This window comes from Fusarium fujikuroi, chromosome FFUJ_chr04, assembly GCF_900079805.1.
Source record: "Fusarium fujikuroi IMI 58289 draft genome, chromosome FFUJ_chr04".
Taxonomy (NCBI): domain Eukaryota; kingdom Fungi; phylum Ascomycota; class Sordariomycetes; order Hypocreales; family Nectriaceae; genus Fusarium; species Fusarium fujikuroi.
Genome location: NC_036625.1, coordinates 2,517,908 through 2,537,647, shown reverse-complemented (window position 1 = coordinate 2,537,647; position 19,740 = coordinate 2,517,908). Strand labels below are relative to the sequence as shown.

The 19,740-nt window shown below is 47.6% G+C and overlaps 5 protein-coding genes; 3 read left to right on the top strand and 2 right to left on the bottom strand.

The window, feature by feature from the left end:
- Window positions 1–1,712: 1,712 nt before the first annotated feature.
- Window positions 1,713–4,115, top strand: FFUJ_14575 (uncharacterized protein; the record flags this gene model as incomplete). XM_023576524.1 has 8 exons in its annotated part: window positions 1,713–1,804; window positions 1,859–1,936; window positions 1,982–2,379; window positions 2,426–2,567; window positions 2,620–2,926; window positions 2,973–3,266; window positions 3,318–3,701; window positions 3,753–4,115. 8 exons carry the CDS (start codon window positions 1,713–1,715, stop codon window positions 4,113–4,115), a joined length of 2,058 nt encoding a protein of 685 aa, XP_023429705.1.
- A 943-nt stretch (window positions 4,116–5,058) lies between these two features.
- FFUJ_14574 (uncharacterized protein) lies at window positions 5,059–5,765 on the top strand (the record flags this gene model as incomplete). XM_023576523.1 has 3 exons in its annotated part: window positions 5,059–5,206; window positions 5,260–5,403; window positions 5,530–5,765. The coding sequence occupies 3 exons, from the start codon at window positions 5,059–5,061 to the stop codon at window positions 5,763–5,765; spliced, it is 528 nt and encodes a 175-aa protein (XP_023429927.1).
- Window positions 5,766–6,555: 790 nt separating this feature from the next.
- Window positions 6,556–7,899, bottom strand: FFUJ_14573 (related to monocarboxylate transporter; the record flags this gene model as incomplete). Its single annotated transcript, XM_023576522.1, has 1 exon — window positions 6,556–7,899. One exon carries the CDS (start codon window positions 7,897–7,899, stop codon window positions 6,556–6,558), a length of 1,344 nt encoding a protein of 447 aa, XP_023429926.1.
- A 1,774-nt stretch (window positions 7,900–9,673) lies between these two features.
- Window positions 9,674–14,898, top strand: FFUJ_14572 (uncharacterized protein; the record flags this gene model as incomplete). XM_023576521.1 has 4 exons in its annotated part: window positions 9,674–11,025; window positions 11,077–12,937; window positions 13,027–13,562; window positions 13,614–14,898. 4 exons carry the CDS (start codon window positions 9,674–9,676, stop codon window positions 14,896–14,898), a joined length of 5,034 nt encoding a protein of 1,677 aa, XP_023429925.1.
- A 644-nt stretch (window positions 14,899–15,542) lies between these two features.
- On the bottom strand, window positions 15,543–17,364 carry FFUJ_14571 (probable carnitine transport protein; the record flags this gene model as incomplete). XM_023576520.1 has 2 exons in its annotated part: window positions 15,543–16,746; window positions 16,880–17,364. The coding sequence occupies 2 exons, from the start codon at window positions 17,362–17,364 to the stop codon at window positions 15,543–15,545; spliced, it is 1,689 nt and encodes a 562-aa protein (XP_023429704.1).
- Between the last annotated feature and the right edge of the window lie 2,376 nt (window positions 17,365–19,740).

The following is a 19,740-nucleotide window of genomic DNA, read 5'->3' as shown; positions in this document are numbered from 1 at the left end:
AGCTTTAACATGACGCTTGTCATTTTCTCAAAACAAAAACAAGTGACACATCTGTCTATGCAGCTATCTAGCCGTTCGAGCAAACTTCATTAAATAACTTGATTCAGCTCTTTGTTGTGATGCGACAGATGCATGACAGAAGACATAGTAGCTTGACTTGTATACTATCCAAGACACCTTTGGGACCATGGCAGAACGACTCAAGTGATTTATCTCATTCACCGCGACTTGCGCATATACTGTTCGAAAGATCTGGGAATTATATGATACAAACTGTCCGAACAATAGACTATCTGTTGTGTACCTAGTTGAACACTAGTCTCTGAGATTTAAGTCATTGAATGATTCAATACGGAACAACTATTGGCTGTTCCCAATAGGCTTCCGTATCTGGTAACAGCTTTGAGAAAGTGACATACCTTTTAGCCAATGCCGAAGGAGCAACGTCACTGCCACTGTTCAGGTTATAGCGTAAACACTGTTCTTATTCCTCAACCTCAACTGTGTTTCTTTCCTTCTCACAGCTCATAGGTCTGGTATCTGCTTGGGTCTTATCCCTTTCTGTCCCTCCACCCACAATCGTTCTAGAAGCCCCAACCTCTATCTTGTATTTCGTTGTCAGTGTTCGGAACCCTTTCGCCCCGGTCTTACCCTCTACCAGTCAGAGTATCCGTATTAACCAGCATCATTTTTATCGATTGAGCACTATTCTTATCCGACACTATGGAGTGGGAAGAGTTCCACGACTGACTTCTGTGTCAAATGGAGGCAATAGCCGGTTCTGCAGAGGAGAACGAGTGGACCCTGGAGAATATCTACATGAGCCATGGCGATAGGCTCAGATATGTCGCCATGTCGAACAACGACTATGCTACGTTCTTAGAATGGCGAGAACCATAGACTGAACCGGCAATGTCTTCGCCCTATGCCTTCGTTGTGAACCCTCTGATTGCGACCATTCTTTGTTGTCTTGTTTTCAACATCGGACTCCAATAGACTAAATGGAGCTCATACCTGGTCTTTTCGACTCAGGCCAGGGCCTTTGATGCAAGGTATGGAGGACATCCCGGACTGCAGGAACCTCTGAAACTTGAAAATCACCAGAGAACCACTTCTGGAGGTGATGGTAGGAGGGATGATATTGGCAACATGACCACTGTGTTTCCCTGTATTGTCTTTGTATGAGATATAAGGCGACACGATAATAGACTCGTTTGTGCTGTGTCTCTAAGACCCCGTCTTCGATGCATAAAGTGATGGGATAAAACAGTTCTGTTCACTAGAGTATATCAAGCCATATGCTTGTTGATCAGATGGTATTCATTTCACTTCTATGCTTTATTTTGATGTTGAAGTTGAAATCTTACCCTATAGATGCCTAAAGTTGGATGAAATAGATTAAAGCTCTTTCGGATCAATTCATGGCATGGATCGTAGTTTTCTTCTCCAAGAGTTAATTAGGATTGAATACTCACCTGCCAAATAATCATACAACTGTATTTCTTCAATGATTAAACGCCGTTCGAGGTTCATACTATCCATTTCCGGGGAATGCTCTGGTCCACTGATTGCTCAGGACGATCACGTGTGGATACTACCGGGGTCTAGATCAAAACAGCGACCACTTTACAAGACCCCGAACCTCCCGCATTTCACTCTTGGCGACTAACGATCCCCCCAGGTCCACCCCTAACGATACAGAGATAACCGAAATGGAGGTTCCGGCTGAAAAGGTGCAGCAGCATCAGGTTGCATGCTTTAGCTGCCGTGCATCGAGGCAGAAGTGCGATCGCCAGGATCCTTGGTAAGTCGGTCTAGCCTTGACCATGTTCACGCGAGACTGACACGGCGGTATTAGTTCTCGCTGCGCTTCTCATGATCGCATTTGTAAATATCCAGCTCGTTCGAACAGGGGTCGTAAGCATGGTAGCACAAAGTAAGACTGTAACTCACTCATGAGGTGTTTCTAACCGCTTTACAGCAAACCAGATAGTGTAGAGAAGCTCCTCGCTCGCATCGAAGAAAGCGGTGCTCGCGAGGAAGTCCTCACAGCTCTTCTAGGTCAAACTCTTCCCAGTCCAAATACAACAGTGTCTATAAGAGGAACGCCGTGGACACATGGACAGGGTACTGATTCAGCGCCTGAGTATGGCCACGATGCGAGTCAATCGTCGCGGTCTGTCACTCATCGACGATCAGTCAGTTATGACGAGAGCGATGATGCAGATGGTTTGGTTTCACCCATAACTATGGTCACTGCTGCTATTTCGATGAGTTCCTCTGCGGCTTGTGACAGACTTAGGTCTCAGATGCCGATGCAGCCGGGTATGCGCGAAGCTATCATGGCACCAATAAAAGAACGACTTGCCGTGTATTTTGGTAGGTGAAAGCATATCTCTTCTTCATACTTTCTAACCCGTAACAGCGTCACATAGAGCCCAACAGAAAGATTGGGAGATTCTGGCAACTCAAGCAGTTGACTCTCCGTTCAAGTTGGAGAGAGACACCTGCGATCCTCTTGCTTCAAGATTGATCGATGACAACGACGCTGCACTCTACTTCCAGCTGTAAGTCAACAACCCGCATGTATTGTAACCGTAATGCTGATGGGTAGCAAAGATTCTTCCAAATCCGCCATCCTTTAATCGGCCTCTTAGACGCCACATTACATACTCGTGAGTATGTCTATGGGTGCTCATTCACCCTATTTTCCGTGATCTGCGCTCTTGGGTGTGCTGTCTCAGCACGTCCTCGCGACCGAGCCATATACCCCGTTCTGTCATCATTAGCCAGTGGCAATATTAGATGGTGTATCGCCGCGTCGGTAAAATCCCTCTCAACTGTTCAAGCCATTATCGCCTACCAATACTGGGCCCCTCTCTCTGCAAGGCAAGCAGATGATCCATACTGGCTGACACTAAGCCATGTAAGTATTTCCATATTTTTCCAGATATGTGCTGACTTCTTCGCAGGCTGTTCAGTTGGCCAAGGAGATGGGAATTAACAGACCAGACGTTGTGAAAGAATATGTCAACGCAGAATTCCCCAATGCTTCGCCAGAGCTGGCCAATAGGTATGCCAGAAACTATGAGAGAGCGTGGCTATATACCTTTATCGTAGATAAAGGCTTCGGGGCCCTTAATGGTCGTTTGCAGTGTATGAGCTGGAGGGCAGTACCCCGTACTGCGGTAGATTGGTGGAAATCGCCTATGGCAGAACCAACAGATCGTATCATCAGTGGAGTGATCGAGATTAGAGGATTATTGGTAAGCTCAATGCTGACGCGGTCGACATCCAGCTAACGATCCTTGTCACAGCTCCAAGCAATGGAGAAGCGGAGACATATAGTCTCGACACCAGCGTCGATCCTGGAATGGCACAAAGAAGCTTACGAGCGCCTCACTCGCGTCCGCAACGAACGCTGTCAATCCGATGACTTGCCATCTTCGAAATATCTCCCTATCCTGGCTTTCTACATGGATCACAGTATTCTGGTCTTCAACGCTCAGGCTTTGCGAGACTTGACCGCCTCTGATAGTGCGACGACATCGGCGCTTTTGATCATCCAGAGAAAGAGCATTGAAGTTGCTGGTCGTATCTTTGATCATTTAGTAACAGACAAAACAATGAACGACGTCTCAGTTGGCTTTCAGAATAACCAGTTCATTATGATCTGCCACGCTATGACTGAGGTACTTCGGGTAGGCCTCTTCCTCCCTTGGGTCTTCGAACATCACTAATCTGGTACCCAGGCTGTAAAGAAAGGCGGCATCACAGCCGAAGAGACTGCCGCCGCTGCAGAAAAGGTCATCAGTGTCATTCCATTCTTTGACCGCGTGGTACAACACCTTCCAGCTTCATCATCTGTACACCTTTACTTTGATCTTGCTCGTTTCTTTGCCTGTCAGATTGACTCTTTGCTGGCGGCACCTGATCCACAAGCTTCGCGAGAAACGATAGATCAAGGAATGTTTACGGATGAGTGGTTCAAATCTGTAGATTCGGGTGTGCCAGACGTTGCCACGTATATAGATATGGGATATTTGGGGATGGATCAGTCAATGATGGATGCAAATGGGTTCTTCGATTTTAATGACTTCTATGGCATGGCATAAAGGTTTGGTGACATTAATATTAGGGGTCAGGCGCTAGTACTTTGTGGCCAATTATATGATATCGAACTTAAGATATTTTAAATCATAGCTAGTCGCTTTCAGAACTAGGTTCTCTCGGCTGGATTAAGCTCTCAGTCATAAGTCTCAGAGGCAAATAACACTTCTAGCTCACAACTTGGAGGTCGCTTTCAGAACTTTCCCATCTTCTCTGGATGTTGAACATTTGCAGGTCGCCTTTCCATCGTTCTCGACCTATCAGGTTTAGTCCTAAGCGCCAAGCAGTCTGTCGAAGGATGAATTTGTTGCAAATGTGATAGTGAATAGTTCACTACATGCATAAGACGTTTTAGACCAAGGATTAGCTACCGCCGCCAGGGGTTGGCCCGCACCATCCGTCAATAGTTCATTGACGCCAAATAAAATGGTAACATTATTGGACACATGGGCAAGCTACGACATTTCAGCCTCTCGCCACTATTCTATTTAAAATATCAGCGAGCCAATGTAGGTCGGCTAATCCGAAGTTCCAAGTCGACTTCTCCTTATCGTATGATAACCGAAGTTCCCTAGTATTAATGGAGCTCAATCCTGTAAACAAACGACTTAGATCAATAGTTCACAGCAGTTCAGCTACTCAAGGGTTTTCAGCTGTTGAAAGTGGCTGAGCAAGTAATGATATATCGACTGATTAGATGATCTGTAGTGTCCTGATACCGGGGATGCCGTAGTCCAGACGCGCAATCCAATTGAGTTCGCAAACAACATTACCGCACTGTGAGTTTTTCAGATATTATAAACGGTGTCTGTTCTAGTACTTAAAGTCTGCATTGATCTAGTATTGCCCTCCTCATAACAAGCAAAACAAAATTCATCCCAACAACTGCACTTTTCAAACTATTGCCCTGTTCATCGCAGTACATACTACTTCTTCTTAGCAAGCAAAATGGCCGCGATCGGAATTAGATATTACAAACTCCGCAATGCGGGCATCGCCTGTATCATCTGGCCACAGCTCAGAAAGGAGAGCAACACTGGCGAAACGGTCTGGGACGGAAGGAAGAAGGACGAGTCCAAGTACAGGTTGGTTATCAGTAGGTACAACAGAGCATACGCCGTTGATCTTACAGTCTAACTCCCTGCATAGACACGTCTGTTACAGTAGACCTTTCGACAACAGGCATATCTCCTGAAACCAAGTTCTTCTTGTCTGAGAACACCTTTTTCGGTACAGACATGTGGGACTCAAACCAGGCGTTCTTCTATGATCCCAATTCCAACGTCACTGCTTGTGCAACCAAGTGGGGAGGAGTCCACGATGGAAGTCTCGACTATGGGGACTGCTAGTCCTGCAAATTTGGTCCAGAGGAACAAAGGATCGACATGTCAATGGCTGCGGAGGCTGAAGCTTATACAGCTACTGTCGCCGATCAAGAGATCGAAGAACTTCTAAATACATCATTTGGTGACGAATTGGACGGTGGATCTGATGGCCAAGAGCTGTGGGAGGGAATAGCTAAGCGGGCGGCAAAACCCATCCCAAAAGTAATTGTGGCTGGCACGGAACTTATCATGGCTTTCCTCATCGCCAAGGGCTATTCCGTGCGCAAGGAGACAATGACCCTACCCGATGGTACTTTTATGACTATCTGATACCTTGGACCACCTCCGCGGAATGGACATGGAGTTGTTCCTGAAAAGGTCGTGAAGGACTGAACGCGCCGCCGGCCGACAAGAAGTAGATTCATAGGTCCAGTAACTCAATTTTTCAAGCTGAGTTATGCTTTTGATGAAAGGCGAAGCTTAAAAGAAAGATTGGGACTTGGTTTTAAGTAGTATTATCAATATGTAAATATCAGTAGTGTGAGTAAGGTCTGGGGTTAGAATGATGGTGAATGTCTTGATGAAATTTCTATTCCATCGTCTCAGCCCACCACCGGCAACTCTCGCTCCAGTGCGGTCTGTGACTGTCTCCAGTGTGTTCTAGTCTCATATTTTGAACATACATGGCACTGGAGGCAGTGATCAGGCCGAGGACAGATCTAGTTTCCCTTCTGGTACACAAGCGCAAATCTCACAAGGGCAACGCCCAGGAATTAGGCCACAGGCACCACTACCTGACTCGTCCAACCAGTCAAATTCCGGGCACCTTAGTCTACCGAGGAGGTTGGAGAAGAAGGCAAGTGAACTTTTTGAGACTTATGATGAGCCAGGAATCTTTGGGATGTCGGCACGTTTGTCGAAGAAGCCGAAGAAAGGCTGAGGAACTATGTTGGAATGTACCGAATTAGTTACCTTACTTCAACTTATAGGGTGTTCAACGACAGGCTCCTTCTAGCTGTGAGATTCAAGAACATTACTCCGATGGTGCTGCTAGATGTGTTCTTTTACTTCATAGCAAATACAATTACATGAACAGGACTTACGAAGTAAAATCCGAAAGTCATACGACTTCGAATTTCGTGAGCCTCATAGCCCAGCCTTTCCGTTCTGAATCCTCTCCCTCTTCTCCTGGTGCTCGGGACCTCTCTTTCGCACTCCTCAAGCTTTTGATCTTCCAATGTCTTACTCCAAGTATGCAAAACGATGCAGCAATGTACATAAATCCAGTAAATAACTGCGCACCCAAGTAGCTCCCTGTTCCTGTATAAATTTCCAAGGCTATAGGGGCACTAAACGTTGACGGAGCAGCCATAGCGACCCAAAGACAGCTCAGTGCTGAAGCTAGATTCTCAAGACCCATAACCTCAACGAGTACAGGCGATATGTTGACCCAAAAGACACCAGCAGATAGTCCACCAACGAGTGCAAATGTCAGGAGCACGCCAAATGACTTTGCATTGATCCATATCGCAAATGTCAAGATTCCGGTGATCAAGGACATTATGAAGGTGAGGTTGATTCTGCCAAACCGATCGCTTAGCCATCCTATGCATGGACGGCCGATTGCTTGGCCGAACATGAAGAATGCTGGAATCATCGATGCTTGTGACGACGAGAGTCCAATGACATTTGCGTAGTTTGCGAGAGTGAAAATGAGCACGAAGTAACCGAGAATACTGAAGGCGCCGTAGCTCAAGACAAGAAGATACTCTGGTCTGTGTAGAAGAGTCGTGTCGAAAGCGAGTCTCATAGCTTGTGCGTTGTATCGAGTTCGTATAAGCAGGGTACAAGAGATGTTCGCCACCGCCGATACGATTGCAAGAATACGGTATGCCCATTCCAATCCCATGTTGCGAATAATGGCCCCGGTAGCGAGCGAGTACGTCAATCCTCCGAGACCAGCCCCAGCAATAGCAATGCCATTAGCCAATGCCCTTCGTCTCGTGAACCACTGCGATATGATCCCATAGGACGGTAGAAACAGTAACCCCATGCCAATTCCAAAGAGTGCTCCCTGAGAGAGAAACAATTGCCAAATTTCAATTGACAAGCTTGCAAATACAAGACTGACAGACTGTACTATAGCCCCAATAAGCATCGTCGGTCTTGTACCGAGTTCTCTAGCCACTATAGTCGCGAACGGTGAGATGAGCATCATGGCGCCTACACTGAGAGATCCAGCGATGGCGTATATCAGTGGTGCTGTACCAGGAAATGTATTCTCTTTGACGAAGTGGGCGAGGAATACGGAATATGCTGCGTTTATACCCCATGAATGGCCGTTGACGATAGCCACGGACGTTGTGACGATCCAGCCATATCCTCCATCTGGGGCTTTTTCGGAAGTCGGCGAAATCTCTTGCGTCTCTAAATCCGGCTGCCTTGGGGTGCCTTTGGCGTTCATGTTGGAAATTGATACGTTTGGAACAGAACCCAACTTCTACTGGACTTTGAGACTATATATCATCTCATATACTGACTGATACATGGGACAGTTCGTACATATGACCACAAAATCGGACCATCGGCAGATTTTGGGGGCAGGCCACTATAAGCTCATGTCTTTTTCTTAGCGTGGCCAAGAGCGTAGACCCGTCTCCGCCAGCTAACCGAAGACTCGGGACTTTGAATAAAAGGCCCGATATCAACTAGCATTTCCTCGGAAGATGAAAAGTGAGTCTATCGAGGAATCTTATCCATCAATATGTACTCACATATCGATCAGATGTTGGCATATACCTGAGACCGTTCTTGGTGTCTGACACCACTGGAGCTTCTTCTTCGCTTCCATGAGAAGTTCTAAGACTACATTACTTATCATATTCTCTCGTCTAACTGGGTCAAAGCCTGCGATAAAAGTTTCGTACAAGCCTTCAAGGCTCCAGGTTCTCGAACCAGCCAATGACGATACATCCCCCAGGCCCGAAGCTATTGACCAAATGATTGACTTGTATGGGTCTCCGACATGATCCAAGAGCTTACCCGACATGAGCATTCTTCCAGCCCGCTATAAGAATATTATGAAGCCGGACAGCTGATGATGGTTCATTTCGAGCTTCATTGCTTGGCCCCGAAAGACCCAGTACTGCTATTGGAGCTCTTGACTTCTGATGTTCAGAGCCAAGCTTGGGGGTAGAGCGATATTTCTGTTTCTATCTGCATGAAAGCCGTTTTGATCAGTGCCTTATTTAATTCCTATGCGTACGTTCTTTGCTCTGCAAATCGAGCTTTGTGTCTGATATGTAAGTACTTCGTTGTCTACGGTTGAGTTCGTCATCTTATCGGCAATTGTCCTCGTTGGTACCACCTTCAACGTCGACTTTAGAAGCCTATGATCTAGGTTTGTTTTCGCGAAACTTTATTTAATTCCGATAAGATGATCGAGAAACGAAGATGAAGAAATTCGGAACAAGGGATGCTCCTCCATGATCCGTCGTGTTTCTAGTCTTGGTTTATTGGAGTAGGTAGATAGCACACCAGACGAGAGTGGCCCAACTTGACTCTTCGACTCATTATGGTCGAAGATGCCTTTATTTTACCAAAGCTTACATGTTTTGTAGCTTGTAGAGGAGCAAAGTACAACATTGGGTATACACAAGGCCCGTGTGCTCATCAAATGACGGGTTTAAGGATTGTGCTGTGAACACCCGGATACAAGATGCGACGACTGTGGTTATTCCAAGACCAAATACGAAAATGATAATATTATCGATTGCAGTGTACTCACTGAGAAATCGCTTCGTAACTTGTTCGCCAAAGAGGGCAATTATGGGTGCAAGATCCGTTGCGAAATTGTTGGCGAATCGTCCCAAAAGTCGGTCTCGTTAGTGGCACCATGCATTGTGCAGTGAAGCTCGGAGGCTGAAATCGTGTAAATGGCCACGGACTTGGGGCTTTGTCACTATTTTCAGCGCTGAGGTGCGCCATGAAAGGGCCTTTACTCCAATGGATTGGCTGTGCAATACACCATCATCTGCCAACATGATGCAGGCTGACCGTAAGGCTCTCTGAGCTGACAGCAGCTGAAACCCGTACCAGCTTCTTAGTCAGGTAGGTAGGCACCCAGGGTACGTGCCTCTCTTCAATCAATCGAGGAAGTTCGGATCTCGTTCATGCTCTTGTTCTTCCTTTGCATTCTTCATTCTTGCCGTTTTCATCTCAACCTACCTTCCATTGGAATGGCGGACCCTCTTTCCATCTCAGCGAGCATCGCTGGGTTAGTTGCTCTTGCCGATCTCGTCTTTCGATCAGGCACCAAATACGTCAAGAGCTACAGAGGCGCCCCAACAGAGGTTGAAAACCTCATGCGCGAAGTCAGAAGTCTCTCTGTCATCTTGCACAACCTTTCACTTGTCGCTTTTGACCTAGAAGAAACTGAACCACCCGAAACAACTGCTGCTGTTCACGAGCCGCCGCCTACTCTTCAACCGCATTATCTCCGCGATTGCCACCAGCTGCTGAGACGCTTGGAGACAGGTCTTTCACATACAGAGGCTTCCCTGGGCTCGGGTTCTAGGCGCCAAAGACTGCAAGCTCGACTGAAATGGCCTTTCACTTCAACCGAGTCCAGGGACATAATCCAGGATATACAGCGCTACAACCAGATCATCCACGCAGCTCTTACCGCCGACTCTCTAGCCAAGCTCAAACATTGCTTATCCCGACAAATCGAAATGAAGGATGGCCTTGAAAAGATCAATCGCACCGCTGAAAAGATCTTGGATATACAAGTCAAGATTGCCCTCGATACCAAAAGGAATCAAGTTCTCAAAGATTTTGGCCAATTCAATCCTCGGGGTGAATACGAGACGAACAATAGACTACGGCATGACCTTACCGGCCTCTGGCTCACGCAAGGTCCAGAGTTTGACTGCTGGTACTCGACTCCAGCTTCAAGGCTCTGGTGTAGTGGTATACCTGGTGCTGGGAAGTCTGTCCTTTCTGCAGCCGTGATTAAGGAGTGTTTGCATAGAAACGCTCATGATGCACACAAAGCAATAGCTTACTTCTTCTGCACCTATAGACATGAGCGCTCCCAGCATATGGTCAACATTCTTTCTTCCCTTTGCACACAACTTGCCCTGCAGAGCGAAAAAGCTTTCCGTATCTTACAGGAGTATCACGACCAACTGTTCTCAAGTCATCACCTCTGTACAAAGCCCACCGCCGAAATGCTCACACAGATACTACATCGTATCTGTGCTTGCTTTGCCCGCGTCTATATTATCGTCGATGGTATCGATGAGTGTGACAATCGAGTCGAAGCAAATGTAAAGTGCTTGGCCGAGCTTGCGCTGTCACAAGGGGACGATGTTGTCAACATGGCATTATTTAGCCGGGACGAGAGCATTATACGCACGCGTTTAGAAAAAGATTTTTCTCATGTCGAAATTGAGGCTCATACTGAGGACCTGCAACTCTATGTCGCCTCGGAACTTAACGAAAAGATTGCTTCAAACCGGCTGAGGCTTCGTGACCCAACTCTGAAAGACCTCATTATGACTAGATTGGTTGGGGAAGCTAAAGGGATGTAAGTTACACTTGCTCCGATACCACTCACTTCTAATTAATGGGTCTCGAGGTTTCGCTGGGTAGCCTGCCAACTGGACTACATGTGTGAACTCCCAACAGACAGAGCTCGACGTGAGGCCTTGAGCAAGCTTCCCCCTTCTCTCTATGCAACTTATGACCGGATCTTGCTAAGAATCGATGGTTGTAATGATGCGATCAAACGACTGGTCAAGGGAACGCTATTAATGCTCGCGACGTCTATCTCCTCACTCTGTTTTGAAGAAATCTGCGAGGCCATTTCCTTGGAAGACGGCGCAACAACTCTAGAAGATGATGAGATTGTAGAGGAAGAAGAATTGCTTCGGTGGTGCAGTAGCCTTGTTCGAGTCAACAAATCCGGCTCCTTCGCCAATGGCAGAAGAATTCAGTTTGCACACTTTACAGTCCAAGAATATCTTCTGTCCTTGAAGACTCGCAATTCGGATCATCAATACTCAAAGCTCAGAGAATACGCTGTATCGCGCGTAGATGGTATAGCCTTCTTTTCTTTCCTTTGTTTACGTTTCCTCACTATGGAGGACATGGAGCGATTTCCGCCTACCCCCGACATAACACGTAGTATCGGGGACATGATTGCTCGGCGCAGACGCAGAACCTTTTACTGCAAATCGGTATTGACTTGGACGCCATATACAACGCCATTGTCAAATATGGAAGATAGGACACATAGGCTCGTGCGGAAGCTCTTCCAACCATCCAAAACGCCCACCTTCTGTCTGTGGGCAATTGACTTCATATTCAGTCATCACCCCTCGTCTTCAACAAACGGCTCTTCTGAGTCAAGAAGGGTTCTATCGCAAGTTATTACTGTAGTTCTCAGACCTGAATTCACCCCTCTTCACATGGCAGCTGCATTCAGTATGTACAACATATGTCAAGAGTTGCTGGAAAGTGGCTCTGATGTGCTGGCATGCAGCAGGTTCGGCACTCCATTGCACTGTTCCCTTGGCGGTCGAGGTTTCTTTTACAGTTTTCTGAACTTAAGAAGCAATGATATCATATCCGGTGGTCCCATTACTGGTCGAATGGTTTTCCATGGTGCGCACCTGGCTCGGCTACAAACAGTCCAATTGTTGCTGAAAGCTTCAGCCTTACCCTTGACATCCTCATTATCATCAGAAACTATCATATCCCTCACTTTATCATGTCCTGACATATTTACCAACAATGTTCAACTTATCATCGAGCTTCTTAGGGCTGGTGTGTCAATCACGGCTCACGATGTGCAACTCTTCAGGACTCGTTATGATCGGTGCCTGGAGATGCCTTGTTTCACATCGGAGACCTCTCAGTCGTGGTCTATCTTTCCCCGATTACTCGAGGTCCTTGGCGAAAGCAACACGCCAGGCTGCCCTAGATTTCTTCTTCACCAGGAGACCGCAGACTTCATCTTAAGAACAAGGGAAAGAAGACCATTCCAGTCCTCAGATAGGCAGTTTCCAGATGGAGCCAGTAACGAAGAGGTCCTAAAATACTTCCATTCGCTGATCAGATTGAACGATAAAATTGGGGTGAGCGCTTTCCTTACCACTCCGAAAGCTGAATTGGCAAAGTCGACAGACATTGATCCCAAGCGCCCTGGCTGGAATGCTCTTCACCTTGCATTACTTGAGAGATCTTATCGAGTGCTGGATCCATTGTTAACCTTTGGCCTGGATCCGTGTGCTGAAAGTCCAGAAGGTTCCAAGCCAGTTCATATGTGCTGTCAGGATAACACCTGTGAGGCTCTTCAAATCTTACTGCGCTTTGGTGGATCAATTCTCGACACCGATAACGTGGGCAGGACCGTATGGCATTTAGCTGCAGAGATGAACTCCGTGATGGTTCTGCAGGAATTACTTAACTTAGGCGACGTTGATGTTGCGCTCAAAGTAACATCTAAGCACCATGAGACCCCTATTTGTGCTGCAGCGACTCAATTGTGCCTCGAGGCTGTTTCCCTTCTCCTGCCTTTTTGCAGAACGGAAGAACACTCTCTGCCATTGTATATGAACCCAGATTCTTCGGGGTCATTCAATCCCTACACGGATTCGGCATCTTGTCAAAAACACCATGTGGCATACATGCTCTGGCATGTGCATTCTATCGGGCTATTCTCTTTGATGACGTCCAGACTTGCGAGAAGCTTTACGGTCTCGGCTGCCCTTTGGAGTGTGAGCTGCCCTTTCCTGTGCTTGTGACGCCATTGGCTCTGGCCATATTCCGAGATTCTTACAAGGTGATGATGTGGCTATTTAGGAAGGGTGCGCCTGTTTCAACCATCATGGCCCATCCTACTAAGGATACACATTGTACAGTCCTCGATCTTGTCTTAGAGCGACCCAATCTGAATATCCTTCTTTCGGCGTTATTGGATGCATACCTTGCAGAGGAGGGATCCTTTGCACATGAACAACGCAGTATTCTTAACACACCTCTCATTTTGGGTAACACGGATGGACTCACAATAATGTTGAACAAGCTCCAGGACAAGGCCTTGGGCCATGGTGAAGTCACGTAAGTAACCCGTCCAATTCCCGCAGCAACAAGCGGCTAATTGATGCACAGAAGATTCTTCTTGGACATTTCGGGCAACTTCGTCTTTAAAAGCACCACGAGACTTGAGTCTCTTAGTGCTATTATTAACCAGAGGGATATCTATCATCAGAACCGGACTCCTCTTTTTGTGGCAGCCGCACAGAACAATACGACAGCGGCAAATGCTCTACTCATTCATGGAGCTGATGTCAACATAACCGACGACAAAAATTGCACGCCACTCTTTGTTGCAGTTGAGCAAGGTGCGATAGAAGTTGTTGAGCTACTCATCGGTCACGGTGCCAATATCGACGTGATGAGTGCTTCATCTCACGGACTCGTTGATGTGGCTTTCGCACAGAAATCGTGGAGAATGGTCAACATTCTTCTCAAGGCCGGATTATCAAGCAGGCAAATAAACGTGGACGGAAGAAATCTCCTCAGCCTCATGACTTTATGGACTTACCAACCAGGCACCAAACCCAATATTGGGCTCTTCAAGCGGCTCCTAGATCATGGTGTCGATCTATACGTATGTGATAAGTTCGGTTCTTCCGCTTCCCATTATCTTTTTACAAGACCTTGTCGGGGTTACTTGCTGTGCATGTTGGACATGAGACTCGATCTACAAGTGGAAAAGCTCAGCAGCTGGCCTGACCATTTCTTCTCTAATGGAGTAGATGCCTTGGTTGATATAACCTACAGCCTTCGTTATGTCAAACCTTCAATCAAAATTGAGGGTGTCCGCCATCTATGTGGCCTGGGAACCCCCGGTACTCATAGTTTGTTATGTCGAGCAGCCTGCTGGGGTTCGGTCACAGCGATTCAGAACCTCATCAAGCTTGGGATTAGTGATCTCGAACACCATTGTCGTGAACACGGATCGCCCCTAAATGCTGCCATTCAAAACCACAGATGGGAGGCAGTCAGGTTTCTTGTGCTTCATGGCGCCAAGGTGCCTGAAGATCTTTGGAAACCCAAGAATTCTGCCCTCAGTACTGCAAACCCAGGTTTTGTTGTTCGAGAGTGGCTATTTTTTGGCAGGCACACAGAGCGAAAGCGAATTTCTCTTGGCCTCTTGAACGGTGAGCCGGAGATGAAATACTGGTCTGGAGTATGGGCTGTTCGGGTTCCATTGCAATGGCGAGATAGGAAGTGTTCTGTGGAGAGCACCTTGGAATACGCAAAACGAAGGCATTGGCTTGAGATTGAGTACATGTCAAGTGCTATTCGAGATACTCAACTGGTCCGACCAAAAGAAAGATGTGGGAGCATATCGAGGGTTGAACAGCAGGGCTATTGCTGGGGAGTGTGACGGTCGCTCAGCGCCGTTAGAATGATGGCATCACCTACAGCTTCATTCGACCTTACAAAGATACAGATGAGGTCCAAGAAATTATAACGCTGCGTTCAGCCGGTCATTTTCTTCCTCCCGGGGAATCCACTCGGCGGTCGGCGCCGATCCGAAGTACGGAGCTGGCTTTTCAGGCCGTCGGACCTCACTCATTTCCGGTATGGCATGAGCCTGCTCTGCGGGAGATAGGAAAGCTGATGACTAGGACTAAGCGATAGAATATTAGGTACATTGGCCTAAACTTGGGGGACAAGGATCCCACTTCTCAGTGGTTCGCGATATTGTATCAATATGTTGGTGAGAGGCGCAAATCGATCAATCACAGCACGATATGTTCATCCATATATTCGTATATACAATCTAATTCATACAAGCTATCGTCACTCGACCCATTGGGGAATGACGTTCGGGTATCGTTTATGCTGCCTGTAACTTCAGGCGGCGCAGCAAGGCTCTATCCACAACCTCATCGAAGCGATGATGATGATCAGCAGAGCTGAGCCTCTTGTCAGTCGCGACGATTGTCGAATTGACTCGCTGCTTCTGCGCATCATGGATGCCGCAGCGTCGTTCTGCATTCGCGTGCACCGTTTCCAGGTGTTCGCTCAGACATGAACTTCAGCAGCATTCTTCTTCTTCTTATTCTTCTTGATACCAACAAGGCCAATGATCTCCTCCCAGAAACCAGTGGGAGGGTCAACGATCATGGCGCGTTCCTCGTAAGCATCAATAACAGGTCGTTCCCAAACAAGATCGCACTCCTTAGCACTGACGATCTTGGTGCGCTTAAAGAGCTTCCAGCCGAGATACATGAAAGGGGCGATGATTTGCATGGTATAGTTGGAGAAGAAGTTCTTCGCATTGAAGGGAGCCAAGGATGTGTATCCATAGGTGTAGCAAACGACTGTATGAAGGATGAGAGCGATCCAGGCACAATAAGGCTGGAAGTAGCCAAAGTAAGGCATCTTCTTGCGATCAATGCCCTGGGCCTTGCAAGCACGGTAGTAGAAGAGGAAGGTAATGTTCATGGTGATATAATCCACGATACCTCCTCCAGTAATGAGGGCGAGAAGGATGGTCAAGGCCTCGGCGGATGAACTGTCGAGCTGAAGGAAGGCCAACAGAGGGAAGACCATAGTTACGGCGAAGCAGTAGATAGGAATACCGTTCTTGGTGGTCTTACGGAGGAAGGCAGGTGCACGGCCATCAAGAGCGAGACTGTACAGTGAACGAGTTGCGCAGTAAGTATATGTGTTACCGGCAGAGAAGATAGTCGTGAACAGAAGGGCGTTGACGAGATGGGGCAGTCCCTCGATTCCAAGGTTGGACATGGCGATGACCCAAGGCGAGGCCGCAGCTGTGCCGTGGCCGGATCCGGTGCCGAGATGGACCTCAACAAGAGTCTCATCAGTGTGGCTAAGAACGATGCCACAGGTCAAAGCAGCGCCGATGAAGAAGAGGCCGAACCGGAAGTAGACAGTCTTGAAGGCGGTCTTGACATATCGGCTAGGGTGCTTAGATTCGGCGGCGACCATGGAGATATAGTCAGGACCGACGACAAAGAAGGCAGCGGAGGCCAAGGCGCCCATGAAGCCTTCGAGACGTCCAAGATCACCTTCAGTACGGAATGTAGCAAATGCGTCGTGAACATTTGACCAGTAGCGGAAACCATACGCGTCACCCTGAGGGTTACCCCCGACCATTGTCACGAACGTAAACATGAAGAGGATAAAGATCAGAAGGACTTTGCCGAGGGCCAGCCAGAACTCAGCTTCACCAAAAACACCAACAGCAAGAAGATTGAGCACACTAGAAGCGAAGACGAATGTTTAGCATGCATACACACATAGACGGGGAGAGGAAGGGAAGCAGAATTGATGAAAGAGACCATGGGCAATCCGTGACAATGTCCATCAGGATGCACTCGGGGTTCAAGCCTTACCCATAAGCTATGATGACTGCAATGATGAATCCAGCAGTTGGACCAGCGTCAGTAACAGTGTCACTCCAGAATGAGACAACAAGGTTCAGAGCAACAATTTCGAAGGGGATCAGAAGAGCCTCGTAGAAGAAGAAGTTCCAGCCGACCATGAAGCCGAGGGCGTCATCAACCCAGTGCCCAGCAAGACGGATAAAACCGCCAGAGACAGGCATATAAGTGTTCATCTCAGCGATAGAGTTGTTGGTGAGACCGAGGACCATGGCATAGAGAGCTGTGCAGACGAGGAGACTGCCAGGGCCACCCTTGGCCAGCCCGGCACCGATACCGATGAACAGACCAGTACCAACAGTGCCTCCAATGGAGAGAAGCTGGACCTGACGGTTGTTGAGACGGCGATGAAGACCATCAGCATTACCACCGTCAGATTCGGCAATGGGGCTGGGGCTCTCGGCCCTCTTGGAGGCCTTTTCCGAGTCGGAGGACATGTTGAAGACGTTTCGGCCGAGTTGCTGTTAGTCGATACGACAGCTCAAAACCACGTTGTCAACCTCAGAAGTGATCTGGGGTTGAGGACATGTGGAGATGGGAGATGGGGATGAAGAGAGAGGAAGAAGTCAAGGAGAGAGAGCGAGAGCAAAGGGATTTATGAGAATGGAACTCATAGAGACGATCCCAGAAGAACACAGACATGGTGGTGGTGGAGAGTTCAGTGGGTCGTGATCAATCCTTCGATGGTGATGAATGAACCCTTGTTTGAGAGGTGAGAGCGAGAATTGCAGACATCGCGTCATTATGGAGTCTCGTTAAGTAACTGGAGAAGCGAGAGGACGAGTCCGAGTGAAGATGGTGGATATCGTCGATATTAGAGGAGGCGGAGGCAACTGTGTTTTCTCCACTGAACCTCTTCTCATCAGGAAGAGCGTCCCTAGGCGTCCCCAATAGTACCCATCAAACAACCTCATGAAGCTCAAGGATGAGAAGAGTCCGTTCAACGCGTCTTGCAAATTAAGCTTCTCCTTCTCCATGATGTTCATTTCGCAAGTCGCCGAGATCGTCGCGTCGCTTCAGATACGTACCGCTCTGGTTGCTAGGTGCTGTTGTAACATGACATATAAAACTTGTTCACGGAATGGCGATCCGAAGGAAGTTTACGAGATAAAATGCCAAGACAATACATGACGTCACAGTCTCAAAATCTTCACTTCGGCTCTTGAGGAGATCACGTGCGCTGTTCTATCACGTGACGTACTTCATGATCCGTTTACGGCAAAGGCGCAAGAAAGCAGAGAACCAGTGGATCCTCGGCTGAGAAACTCTGCAGAGTTTTCTCGATACCCTGTAGAAACAAGCAAAAGCAAGTAGTACATGATTCGTTAAAGAGTCTGACAGTGGATGATGTGGGTACAGGAAGAAATATGGTGCGGTTTACGGACATTCCGCTGTCAAAGACCAGAATCGGTAGCTGGACCCGACGACCTCGCTATAGGGATGGCCCCCGATCGCGTGTGAAGAGAGTCCAATGGACAATCAGAGAACCCGGTTCAAGGGACTCATTTACATAATGGATTGCAACTTTGGAGGCTGAGTGTGAAGTAAGATGTGATATGACGAACGTCGTTGATGGAAGCAAGTTTGCATGATTCAGATCGTCAAGGGACAGGAAAGTTTACATCCCAATAGGCCGACAACACAAATTCAGGGTCTTTTTAATATAAACAATCCCTTGTTACACTCATCCCTCATGACATGAAGTCCATAACCGCCCAGCGTCCCAAGCTTGCGGCTCAACGGCAGAGCGACCGCCAAGTTCCTCGTCATTCTTTGCCTCATTCTCACTCGGAGAAAAAAGAACCGCCACCGCCGAATCATCGCTTGCTCGAGACCCAGAATAGGCAATGCGTCTAGGATGCGCTTATTGGCGGCCAACGCTGTAAGCGCCAAGCAAAAGTTGCAATGAACTGAGTTTTGCGTTATTTATAATACGTACGATATCGTATTGAACATTGAACGATGCTCCACTGATGGATGTTGGTAGGTTGGGTAGTTGGGATCCAGGGATGATGCAAGGGACAGGACACGGCAGCTAGGCTAACGCTTTTTCTAGGTAGAGTATGACAGCATTGCCATATTCCCCGAGGGAGGTGGTGAGGTTTATAGCTGTGTGGTCAAGATTTTTATTATTATGCTTACCGATAGGTATCTTCGGTTTGAGATGATCTCGATCCTCAGATTGTCGAAACGAAACACGAAGCCTCTTGGATCTCTCGTTCGCGTATCTCAGGCCGTTCGGAGAATAGATGCAGGGTCCTTGTCGGCTTGAGTTGACTGACTTGCCCAAGAAGGATAGCTTCGTACGATCAATCTCGACGAGTCGTCGTTCCAATAACACTTGGTGCAAAGTAGTGTTTATTCTATTGACTCGATGCATCGTTGCGCTAAACACAAACATCAAAGATCGCCATGCAGGAAGCGATTCGTTCTAGCCTCGGGGATCAACAGAACAAAGCTATCAAGGACCAGGGACGCTTCTTTTTAGTTATGAGGGCTTTGCGCATGTGAGGTCATGTTTGACTTCCCTTGTTGGAAACATACGGCCGACCCTTATTTGACGTTTTGTTGCCGCACTGCCAATCTGCTGTACCATATACTCACGATAATTGCTCTGGAGCATGTCAGTGGCAGCTAAAACGACATCCACAATCACAATTCGAGAACATCATACCCAAAGAAATAGTAAACAAGTATTGAAACTGGTTTTGACAAGAATTAGTGCCAAGTTTACAGTGCGTTGGCTTCTTCATCATCTCTAATCAACATCCTCACATAAAAAGAAGTTTGCTTACCCTGGAGCTCGCATGGCC